Genomic DNA, 12,299 nt, shown 5'->3' on the forward strand with positions numbered 1-12,299 from the left:
AAATTTGTGTTAAAGATTCACCTGACCCCAAATTAAACATTCACCCTTATCAATCATGCATCTTAATCTTCAGATATTTTGAAGATGAGGAAGAAGATTCTAGCAATGTTGATTTACCTTACATTCCTGCTGAAAACTCACCTACCCGCCAGCAATTCCATTCCAAGCCAGTAGATTCTGACAGCGATGATGATCCCTTAGAGGCATTCATGGCTGAAGTGGAGGCAAGTATCAACTCTGTTATGTTAACACTTTCAGTGATAGAAATAGATCAGATTAACCTAGTGCTTTAGTCCTCAGTCAGAGTTTGTTTCTTGGCCCTTTATTGGGAGAATTTTGCTTTTGTATCTATAGTTTCTTAAATATGCTTCCACTGGCCCTGCAGCATTTTCAGAGATGATTCGTGCCTAGGAATTTGAACTGTAACCCTTGAACATAGTAGCTCAAGATGTGTGTGTTTGTTGTGTGTGTTTTGTTTTAATAATTCTTGGTATATTCTTGAATGAATACTATCTCATTCAATCTAGCATTTATTAAATAAATATGTAAGGTAATTAAACTTAAGGAACTTGCTAAAATTACAAATTCTGTATTCTGTACCTTTAATGTTTATTTCTTATTATCAACATTATCATCAACATTCAAGACCTTGCTGTAGAAATTTGAAACTTGTGACCTCTTCCTTCCTAAAACTCTTCTCACTAGGCTTTTGTGATTTTGTATTTTGTTCTTTTCTCCCATCTCCCTGACTTTCTGTTTATTTGCTATTTATTATTTATTTTCTGTTTATTTGCTATTTATTATGAAAGATTTCAAACACATACAAAAGTAGAATAATAAAATGAGCCTCCATGTACCCTTCACCCTGCTTTATCAGTTAACAACTTGGCCAATCTTTTGTTATCTAACAACTCCCACCCCTCTTTCAGATTATTTTAAAGTAAATCTCAGACATATCATTTCATTCATCAGTATTTCTGTATTTCTGTAACTCTTAAAAAATGTAACTATCATATCATTGTGCCAAAAAAATTCTTACATAGCCATCTGTTATCTGTCATACTGTGATTCTCTTCGTTTCTCAAATATGATTCTCCTACAGTTCGCTATATTGATTTGCTATCGTCACTCTTTATACATTCCTTAGTGACCTCATCCTCTTCTAAAACGTAACTTCTATGTGAATAATTAATATCTTTAGTCCCATAGTCTCTCTTTGGTTTCAGCTCTGCTTTTCTAGAAGCATATTGACCATTTTTACATGGGTGTAAAAATGGCACCTTAAACCCAATTCATCATCTTTTCCTCCTCAACCAGGTGTTTCATCTTACTTCTCTTAATGGCACCAATATTCACACAATCATATTGGCTTTTTTTTTTTTCCTTTGGCCACACCACGCAGCTTGCAGGATTTTAGTTCCCCAACCAGGGGTATCGAGCCCCGGCCTTCAGCAGTGAAAATGCAGAGTCCTAACCACTGGACTGGCAGAGAATTCCCACGTTGGCTTTAATTTCTTCCTTTAATTTTCCCCTCTTGTTTTCTTTTTTTAAAATTTTATTGAAGTATAGTTGATTTACAATGTTGTGATAATTTCTTCTGTACAGCAAAGTGACTCAGTTATACATATATATTCTTTTTTATTCTTTTCCATTATGGTTTGTCATAGAATATTGAGTATAGTTCCCTGTGCGATACAGTATGACCTTGTTGTTTATCCATCCTATATATAATAGTTTATCTCTGCTAATCCCAAACTCCCATTCCTTCCCTCCTTTCCTCCCCTCCCCCTTGACAACCACAAGTCTGTTCTCTGTATCTGTGAGTTTATTTTTGTTTCGTATCTATGTTGATTTGTGTCATAATTTATCAATAGTTTCCACATATAAGTGATATCATATTGTAGTTGTCTTTCTCTTTCTGACTTCACTTAGTATGATCATCTCTAGATCCATCCATGTTGCTGCAAATGGCATTATTTCATTCTTTTTCATGGCCAAGTAATAATCCATTGTGTGTGTGTGTGTGTGTGTGTGTGTGTGTGTATGTGTGTGTGTATGTGTGTGTACACACACATATACACGCACACCACATCTTCTTTATCCATTCATCTGTCGATGGACATTTAGGTTGTTTCCATGTCTTGGCTATTGTAAATAGTGCTGCTATGAACATAGGGGTGCATGTATCTTTTGAATTACAGTTTTGTCTGGATGTATGCCCAGGAGTGGGATTGCTAGATCATATGGCAGCTCTGTTTTTAGTTTTTTGAGGAAACTTCATACTGTTTTTCCTAGTGGCTGCACTGATTTACATTCCCACCAACAGCGTAAGAGGGTTCCCTTTTCTCCATACCCTCTCCAGCATTTATTATTTGTAGACTTTTTAATGATGGCCATTTTGACTGGTGTGAGGTGGTACTTCATTGTAGTTTTGATTTGTATTTCTCTAATGATTAGCGATGTTGAGCATCTTTTTGTGTGCCTGTTGGCCATCTGTATGTCTGTTTAGGTCTTCTGCCCATTTTTGCATTGGATTGTTTGTTTTTTAGATATTGAGCTGCATGAGCTGCTTGTATATTTTGGAGATTAAACCTTTGTCAGTTGCTTCGTTTGCAAATATTTTCTCCCATTCTGAGGGTTGTCTTTTCATCTTGTTTATGGTTTCCTTTGCTGTGCAAAAGCTTTGAAGTTTCATTAGGTCCCATTTCTTTATTTTTGTTTTTATTTCCCTTTCTCTAGGAGGTGGGTAAAAAGGATCTTGCTGTGACTTATGTCACAGAGTGTTCTCCCTATGTTTTCCTCTAAGAGTTTTATAGCGTCTGACATTACATTTAGGTCTTTAATCCATTTTGAGTTTATTTTTGTGTATGGTGTTAGGGAGTGTTCTAATTTCATTCTTTTACATGAAGCTGTCCAGTTTTCCCAGCACCACTTATTGAAGAGGCTGTCTTTTCTCCATTGTATATTCTTGCCTCCTTTATCAAAGATAAGGTGACAATATGTGTGTAGGTTTATCTCTGCACTTTCTATCCTGTTCCATTGATCAATATTTCTGTTTTTGTGTCAGTACCATACTGTCTTGATTACTGTAGCTTTGTAGTATAGTCTGAAGTCAGGGAGCCTGATTCCTCCAGCTCCATTTTTCTTTCTTAAGATTGCTTTGGCTACTCGGGGTCTTTTGTGTTCCCATACAAATTGTGCAATTTTTTGTTCTAATTCTGTGAAAATTGCCATTGGTAGTTTGATAGGGATTGCATTGAATCTGTAGATTGCTTTGGGTAGTAGAGTCGTTTTCACAATGTTGATTCTTCCAATCCAAGAACATGGTATACTCTCCATCTGTTTGTATCCTCTTTAATTTCTTTCATCAGTGCCTTATAGTTTTCTGCATACAGGTCTTTTGTCTATTTAGGTAGGTTTATTCCTTGGTGTTTTATTCTTTTTGTTGCAAAGGTAAATGGGAGTATTTCCTTAATTTCTCTTCCAGCTTTTTCATCGTTAGTGTATAGGAATGGAAGAGATTTCTGTGCATTAATTTTGTATCCTGCTACTTTTCCAAATTCATTGATTAGCTGTAGTAGTTTTCTGGTAGCATTTTTAGGATTCTCTGTGTGTAGTGTCATGTTATCTGTAAACAGTGACAGTTTTACTTCTTTTCCAATTTGTATTCCTTTTATTTCTTTTTCTTCTCTGATTGCTGTGGCTAAAACTTCTAAAACTATGTTGAATAATAGTGGTGAGAGTGGGCAACCTTGTCTAGTTCCTGATCTTAGTGGAAATGGTTTCAGTTTTTCACCATTGAGAACGATGTTGTCTGTGGGTTTGTCATATATGGCCTTTATTATGTTGAGGTACGTTCTTTCTATGCCTACTTTCTGGAGGGGTTTTATCGTAAATCAGTGTTGATAAAAGCTTTTTCTGTATCTATTGAGATGATCATATGGTTTTTCTCCTTCAATTTGTTAATATGGTTTATCACATTGATTGATTTGCATATATTGAAGAATCCTTTCATTCCTGGGATAAACCCCACTTGATCATGGTGTGTGATCCTTTTAATGTGCTGTTGGATTCTGTTTGCTAGTATTTTGTTGAGGATTTTTACATCTGTGTTCATCAGTGATATTGGCCTGTGGTTTTCTTTTTTTGTGACATCTTTGTGTGGTTTTGGTATCAGGGTGATGGTGGCCTTGTAGAATGAGTTTGGGAGTGTTCCTCCCTCTGCTGTATTTTGGAAGAGTTTGAGAAGGATAGGTGTTAGCTCTTCTCTAAATGTTCCATAGAATTCGCCTGGGAGGCCATCTGGTCCTGGGCTATTGTTTGTTGGAAGATTTTTAATCACTGTTTCAATTTCAGTGCTTGTGATTGGTTTGTTTATATTTTCTATTTCTTCGTGGTTCAGTCTCAGAAGGTTGTGCTTTTCTAAGAATTTGTCCATTTCTTCCAGGTTGTCCATTTTATTGGCATACAGTTGCTTGTAGTAATCTCGCATGATCCTCTGTATTTCTGCAGTGTCAGTTGTTACTTATGCTTTCTCATTTCTAATTCTGTTGATTTGGGTCTTCTCCCTTTTTTTCTTGATGAGTCTGGCTAATTAATGGTTTATCAATTTTGTTTTTCTTCTCAAAGAACCAGCTTTTAGTTTTATTGATCTTTGCTACTGTTTCCTTCATTTCTTCTTCATTTATATCTGCTCTGATCTTTATGATTTCTTTCCTTCTGCTAACTTTGGGGTTTTTTTTGTTCTTTTTTCTCTAATTGCTTTAGGTGTAACATTAGGTTGTTTATTTGAGATTTTTCTTGTTTCTTGAGGTAGGATTGTATTGCTCTAAACCTCCCTCTTCGAACTGCTTTTGCTGCATCCCATAGGTTTTGGGTTGTCATGTTTTCATAGTCATTTGTTTCTAGGTATTTTTTGATTTCCTCTTTGATTTCTTCAGTGATCTCTTGGTTATTTAGTAGTGTATTGTTTAGCCTCTGTGTGTTTGTATTTTTTACAGTTTTTTTCCTGTAATTGATATCTAGTCTCATAGCGTTGTGGTCGGAAAAGATACTTGATACGATTTCAGTTTTCTTAAATTTACCAATGCTTGATATGTGACCCAAGATATGATCTATCCTGGAGAATATTCCATGAGCACTTGAGAAGAAAGTGTATTCTGTTGTTTTTGGATGGAATGTCCTATAAAGGTCAATTAAGTCCATCTTGTTTAATGTGTCATTTAAAGCTTGTGTTTCCTTATTTATTTTCATTTAGGATGATCTGTCCATTGGTGAAAGTGGGGTGTTAAAGTCCCCTACTATTATTGTGTTACTGACAATTTCCTCTTATGGCTGTTTGCATTTGCCTTATTTATTGAGGTGCTCCTATGTTGGGTGCATAAATATTTACAATTGTTATATCTTCTTTTTGGATTGATCCCTTGATCGTTATGTAGTGTCCTTCTTTGTTGTAATAGTCTTTATTTTAAAGTTTATTTTTTCTGATATGAGAATTGCTACTCCAGCTGTCTTTTGATTTCCATTTGCATGGAATATCTTTTTCCATCCCCTCACTTTCAGTCTGTATGTGCCCCTAGTTCTGAAGTAGGTCTCTTGTAGACAGCATATATACGGGTCTTGTTTCTGTATCCATTCAGCCAGTCTATGTCTTTTGTTTGGAGCATTTAATCCATTTACATTTAAGGTAGTTATCGACATGTATGTTCCTATTACCATTTTCTTAGTTGTTCTGGGTATGTTGTTGTAGGTCTTTTCCTTCTCTTGTGTTTCCTGCCTAGAGAAGTTCATTTAGCATTTGTTGTAAAGCTGGTTTGGTGGTTGTGAATTCTCTTAGCTTTTGCTTGTTTGTAAAGGTTTTAATTTCTCTGTCGAATCTGAATGAGGTCCTTGCCGGGTAGAGTAATCTTGGTTGTAGGTTTTTCCCTTTCATCACTTTAAATAAATTTATTTATTTTTATTTTTGGCTGTGTTGGGTCTTCATTGCTGCACACGGGCTTTCTCTAGTTGCAGCGAGCAGGGGTTACTCTTCATTGTGGTGTGTGGGCTTCTCATTGCGGTGGCTTCTCTTGCTGTGGAGCATGGGCTCTAGAGTGCAGGCTCAGTAATTGTCGCTCACGGGCTTAGTTGCTCCACGGCATGTGGGATCTTCCTGGACCAGGGCTTGAACCTGGGTTCCCTGCATTGGCAGGTGGATTCTTAACCACTGTGCCACCAGGGAAGCCCCTTTTCATCACTTTAAATATGTCCTGCCACTCCCTTCTGGCTTGCAGAGTTTCTGCTGAAAGATCAGCTGTTAACCTTATGGGGATTCCCTTGTATGTTATTTGTTGCTTTTCCCTTGCTGCTTTTAATGTTTTTTTCTTTGTATTTAATTTTTGATAGTTTGATTAATATGTGTCTTGGCATGTTTCTCCTTGGATTTATCCTGTATGGGACTCTGCGCTTCCTGGACTTGACTATTTCCTTTCCCGTATTAGGGAAATTTTCACTATAATCTCTTCAAATATTTTCTCAGTCCTTTTCTTTTTCTCTTCTTCTTCTGGGACCCCTATAATTCAAATGTTGGTGAGTTTAATGTTGTCCCAGAGATCTCTGAGACATAGACTGTCCTCAGTTCTTTTCGTTGTTTTTTCTTTATTTTGCTCTGTGATACTTATTTCCACTATTTTATCCTCCAGGTCACTTATCCATTCTTCTGCCTCAGTTATTCTGCTATTGATTCTTTCTAGAGAATTTTTAATTTTATTTATTGTGTTGTTCATCATTGTTTGTTTGCTCTTTAGTTCTTCTGGGTCCTTGTTAAACGTTTCTTGTATTTTCTCCATTCTATTTCCAAGATTTTGGATCATCTTTACTGTCATTACTCTGAATTCTTTTTCAGGTAGCCTGCCTATTTATTTCCTCTTCATTTGGTCTGGTGGGTTTTTACCTTGCTCCTTCATCTGCTGTGTGTTTCTCTGTCTTCTCATTTTGCTTAACTTACTGTGTTTGGGGTCTCCTTTTCTCAGGCTGCAGGTTCGTAGTTCCCGTTGTTTTTGGTGTCTGCCCCCAGTGGGTAAGGTTGGTTCAGTGGGTTGTGTAGGCTTCCTGGTGGAGGGGACTGGTGCCTGTGTTCTGGTGGATGAGGCTGGATCTTGTCTTTCTGGTGGGCAGGTCCACGTCTGGTGGTGTGTTTTGGGGTGTCTGTGAACTTACTATGATTTTAGGCAGCCTCTCTGCTAATGGGTGGGGTTGTGTTCCTTTCTTGCTAGTTGTTTGGCATAGGTTGTCCAGCACTGAGCTTGCTGGTTGTTGAGTGGAGCTGGGTCTTAGCATTGAGACAGAGATCTCTGGGAGAGCTCTCGCCGATTGATATTATGTGGGGCTGGGAGGTCTCTGGTGGTCCAGTGTCCTGAACTCGGCTCTCCCACCTCAGAGGCTCAGACCTGACACCTGGCCGGAGCACCAAGACCCTGTCAGCCACACGGCTCAGAAGAAAAGGGAGATAAAAAAGAAAGAGAAATAAATGAATAAAATAATACAAAATTATTAAAATAAAAAATATTATTAAAATTAAAAAAATTTTTAAAGTAATAAAAAAAAAGAGAGCAACCAAACCAATAAAGAAGTCCACCAATGATAGCAATCGCTAAAAACTATACTAAGATAAATATAAAAATCAGAAAGTGGTCAGTTGCGTACAGCAAACCCCAAGTCTACAGTTGCTCCCAAAGTCCACTGCCTCAATTTTGGGATGATTCGTTGTCTGTTTAGGTATTCCACAGATGCAGGGTATCTCAAGTTGATTGTGGGGATTTAATCTGCTGCTCCTGAGGCTGCACAGAGAAATTTCCCTTTCTCTCCTTTGTTCTCACAGCTCCTGGGGTTCAGCTTTGGATTTGGCCCCACTTCTGCATGTAGGGCGCTCTCTGGCATCTGTTCTTTGCCCAGACAGGAGGGGGTTAAAGGAGCGGCTGATGAGGGGGCTCTGGCTCACTCAGGCCAGGGAGAGGGAGGAGTAGGGAATGCGGGGCGAGCCTGCGGTGGCCGAGGCGTGCCGTGTGTTCTCCCGGGGAAGTTGTCCCTGGATCACGGGACCCTGGCAGTGGTGGGCTGCACAGGCCCCTGGGAGGGGAGGTGTGGATAGTGACCTGTGCTTGCACACAGGATTCTTCGTGGCTGCAGTAGCAGCCTTAGCGTTTCATGCCCATCTCTGGTGTCCACGCTGATAGCCGCGGCTCATGCCCGTCTCTGGAGCTCATTTAGGTGGTGCTCTGAATCCCCTCTTCTCGTACACCCAGAAACAATGGTCTCTTGACTCTTAGGCAGGTCCAGACTTTTTCTCGGACTCCTTCCCGGTTAGCTGTGGCACACTAACCCCCTTCAGGCTGTGTTCACGCAGCCAACCCCAGTCCTCTCCCTGGGATCTGATGCCCCCACCTGCCCTGGCAGGTGAGCAGAGAAGCCTCTCAGGCTTGTGAGTGCTGGTCGGCAGCGATCCTCTGTGCGGGAATCTCTCCGCTTTGCCCTCTGCACCCCTGTTGCTGCGCTCTCCTCTGTGGCTCCGAAGCTTCACCGCCCATCTCCACCAGTGAAGGGGCTCCTAGTGTGTGGAAACTTTTCCTCCTTCACAGCTCCCTCCCGGAGGTGCAGGTCCCGTCCCTATTCTTTTGTCTCTGTTTTTTCTTTTTTCTTTTGCCCTACCCAGGTACGTGGGGAGTTTCTTGCTTTTGGGGAAGTCTGAGGTCTTCTGCCATCGTTCAGTAGGTGTTCTGTAGGAGTTGTTCCACATGTAGATGTATTTTTGATGTATTTGTGGGAAGGAAGGTGATCTCCATGTTTTACTCCTCTGCCATCTTGAAGGTCCTCCTCTTTCCTACAGATTCTTACTTCTCTATTAGGGAAGACCTTTCAATATTTCCTTTAGTATAGGTTTAGTATTGCTGTATTCTTTTAGTTTTTGCTTGTCTGAGAAATTCTTTATCTCTCCTTCTATTCTAAATGATAACTTTGCTGGGTGGAGTGTTCTAGGTTGCAGATTTTTTCCTGTCAGGATTTTGAATGTATCTTGCCTCTCCCTTCTGGCCTGCAACATTTCTGTAGAGAAATCAGCTGATAGCCTTACGGGGGTTCCCTTGTAATTAACTTTTTGTTTTTCTCTTGCTGCCTTTAGAATACTCTCTTTATCTTTAACTTTTGCCATTTTTATTATAACACATCTTGGTGTAGGTCTGTTTGGGTTTATCTTGTTTGCCACCCTCTGTGCTTCCTGTATCTGGATATGTTTCCTTCTTAAGGTTTGGGAATTTTTCAGCCATAATTTCTTCAAATAAATTTTCAATCCCCTTTTCTCTTTCTTCTCTTTCTAGGATCCCTGTTATGCATAGATTGGCATGCTTTATATTATCCCATAGGTCTCTTACATTTCCTTCATTTTTTTTCGTTTGGGTTTCTGTCTGCTCTTCTTACTGGGTGATTTCCATTATTCTATCTTCCAGATCACTTATTTGTTCTTCTGCATTATTCATTCTGCTATTCATAGCCTTTAGTTCAGCTTCCATCTCTTCTAATGAATTCTCTAATTTTTCTTGTCTTCTCCTTATAGTTTTTAGTTCCTTTTTATAGTAATCTGCATTTCTGTCGATAGCCTTTCTTAGTTCCTTCAGTATTTTCATTATCTCCTTTTTGAACTTGGTGTCTATTAGACTGAAGAGGTCTGTTGCATTGTTTGTTCTTTCAGGGGAATTCTCTCGATCTTTTAATTGGAAGTAGTTCCTCTGCTTCTTCACTTTAGTCATATTTCTTTTGCTGTATGAGTTTAGGAGAAACAATTATTTACTGTTGTCTTGGAGGGCTATTTTTATGTGGTATCGTCCCTGTGTAGACTGTGTGGGTTTAATAATTTGGGGTGCGAGGGCTGTTTTTATGGATGGATGCCTGCCACCTCTTTCCTCAGTGTATGCCGGCCGTTATCCCCTTGATAGGAGGTGTGATTGGTGGTGTGACCAGAGCCTGCACTGGATATTGAGCGGGGCCTCTTCTTTGCTCTCTGGTTGTCACTGTCCTGTCAGGGGCAGGGTCTACTCCCTAGCTGTTGGAGTGGAAGCCCCCAGATCTGTTTCTGAGCTGCAATTTCTGATCTGCAGTGTGAGGTAGGTGTGATTGGAGGGCTCCCACTGGGAGCGGAGCCACTGAGTATTCCTCCGCTGGAGCTGTTCATCTGTGAGTACCCTCTGCTGTGTCACCTTTCACCCATTGTGCGAGCTCACAGAGTACAGTGTTTTTGGCGTAGCCCCCGGCCCCACCTCAACCGTGGGTACACCAGCAGCAGGCCCTGGTATCTGTCCGGCGTTGTTTTCGCATGGCCAGCAGCGCAGATCCGCTGAAGTCAGGTCCCAGGACTGCAGTAGGTGTGCACCTGGACTTGCTGTGGGAGCTGTGGAGGCAGCTCAGACCCTGGCTGGGCCCAGCCCCCACGTATACTGGCCCACAACGCCCACAGCTGCTAAGGCCAGACCCATCCCAGCCGCGGGAGCACCTGTGCTCCGTTTGGTTCTTCCACAGGCACTGAATTTACAAAGTTGGCAGCAGAGGTCTAAATCCGTGGTTCACGCAGCTGCTGGGAGAGATTTCAGCTCTGCTCGTGAGTCGCACAGCCCCTGGGGCTCAGCTGTGGTTTCAGCCACACCTCTGCATGTGGGCCACCCACTGGCGTTGCTCCTGGGGATGCCGAGGTGGCCGGGGCACACAAGCCTGTCCAGGCGGGAGGGGGCTAGGGTGGCAGCTGTGGCTCGCAAGCCTGCCCAGGCAGTGGCCAGTGCCTGGGGAAGGAGGCCGCAGTGGCAGCCCCACCCCTCCCTTCGCACACCACTTAACATTGGTGCTTTGGTTCTGTGGCGGCCTAGGCTTCTTCTGAGAACGCTACTACTTGGGGCGCTCCCCGCTCCAGCCCCTTCAGGCTGTCTCCATGCAGCCAGCAGCAGTCCTCTCCCCGGGTCTGTTCTCTAAACCCCGCATTCCAGCACCCTCCCCCCACCCCCATACCAGCAGAGGAGCTTCTCATGCTGAGCCTCCCAGGGTGGTGGCACAGAGCTTCCGTGTAGGTCTCTCTCTGTCCTGCCTGCCACAAACTGGTTGTTGCGCGCTCTGAGCCTCTGAAGCTCCTTTTCTGTCCCAGCTAATCTCCCTGCTGGTGATGGGACTTCCCAGGGTATGGGAACTTCTCTGTTCAGCTCCTTCCCAAGGGTGTGGGTCCCATACCACTTCTTCTTTTTTTTATTTTTTATTTTTTTATTTTTCTTAACTTTTCATTTATTTACTTATAAAATTAATTTTATTTATTTATTTTGGCTGCATTGGGTCTTCGTTGCTGCGCGCAGGCTTTCTCTAGTTGCGGTGAGCAGGGGCTACTCTTTGTTGCGTTGTGCAGGCTTCTCATTGTGGTGGCTTCTCTTCATACAGAGCACAGGCTCTAGGGCACATGGGCTTCAGTAGTTGCGGCACGTGGGCTCAGTAGTTGTGGCTCACAGGCTCTAGAGCGCAGGCTCAGTAGTTCTGGCTCACAGGCTTAGTTGCTCCGTGGCATGTGGCATCTTCCCGGACTAGGGATCAAACCCGTGTCCCCTGCATTGCCAGGCAGATTCTTAACCACTGCACCACCAAGGAAGTCCCTGTAGATGTGTTCTTGGTATATTTGTGGGAAGAGGTGAGTTCCATGTCCTGCTACTCCACCACCTTGATTCTTCCCTCTCTTATTTTCTTTTTTTTTTAACATCTTTATTGGAGTATAATTGCTTTACAATGGTGTGTTAGTTTCTGCTGTATAACAAAGTGAATCAGCCATACATATACATATATCCCCATATCTCCTCTCTCTTGCATCTCCCTCCCTCCCACCCTCCCTATCCCACCCCTCTAGGTGGTCACAAAGCACCGAGCTGATCTCCCTGTGCTTTGTGGCTGCTTCCCACTAGCTATCTGTTTTTCATTTGGTAGTGTATATATGTCCATGCCACTCTCTCACTTCGTCCCAGTTTACCCTTCCCCCTCCCCATGTCCTCAAGTCAGTTCTCTACATCTGCATCTTTATTCCTGTCCTGCCCCTAGGTTCTTCATAACCTTTTTTTTTCTTAAGGTTCCATATATATGTGTTAGCATACAATGTTTGTTTTTCTCTTTCTGACGTACTTCACTCTGTATGACAGACTCTAGGTCCATCCATCTCACTACAAATAACTCAGTTTCGTTTCTTTTTATGGCTGAGTAATATTGCATTGTATATATGTGCCACATCTTCTCCCTCTCTTATTTTCTTTCTA

The 12,299-nt window shown here is 41.7% G+C and overlaps 1 protein-coding gene across 2 annotated transcripts in view; it reads left to right on the plus strand.

Moving 5' to 3' along the window:
- The window catches only part of DDX42 (DEAD-box helicase 42), a 47,717-nt gene that overhangs the window by 12,435 nt on the left and 22,983 nt on the right, over positions 1 to 12,299 (plus strand). For both annotated transcript variants that reach the window (XM_057536017.1, XM_057536018.1), the window contains exon 3: positions 74 to 224. In XM_057536017.1, the coding sequence (XP_057392000.1) occupies positions 74 to 224 (151 nt within the window). The remainder of the gene's footprint in view (positions 1 to 73; positions 225 to 12,299) is intronic.

Source organism: Balaenoptera acutorostrata, chromosome 20 (assembly GCF_949987535.1).
Source record: "Balaenoptera acutorostrata chromosome 20, mBalAcu1.1, whole genome shotgun sequence".
NCBI lineage: Eukaryota > Metazoa > Chordata > Mammalia > Artiodactyla > Balaenopteridae > Balaenoptera > Balaenoptera acutorostrata.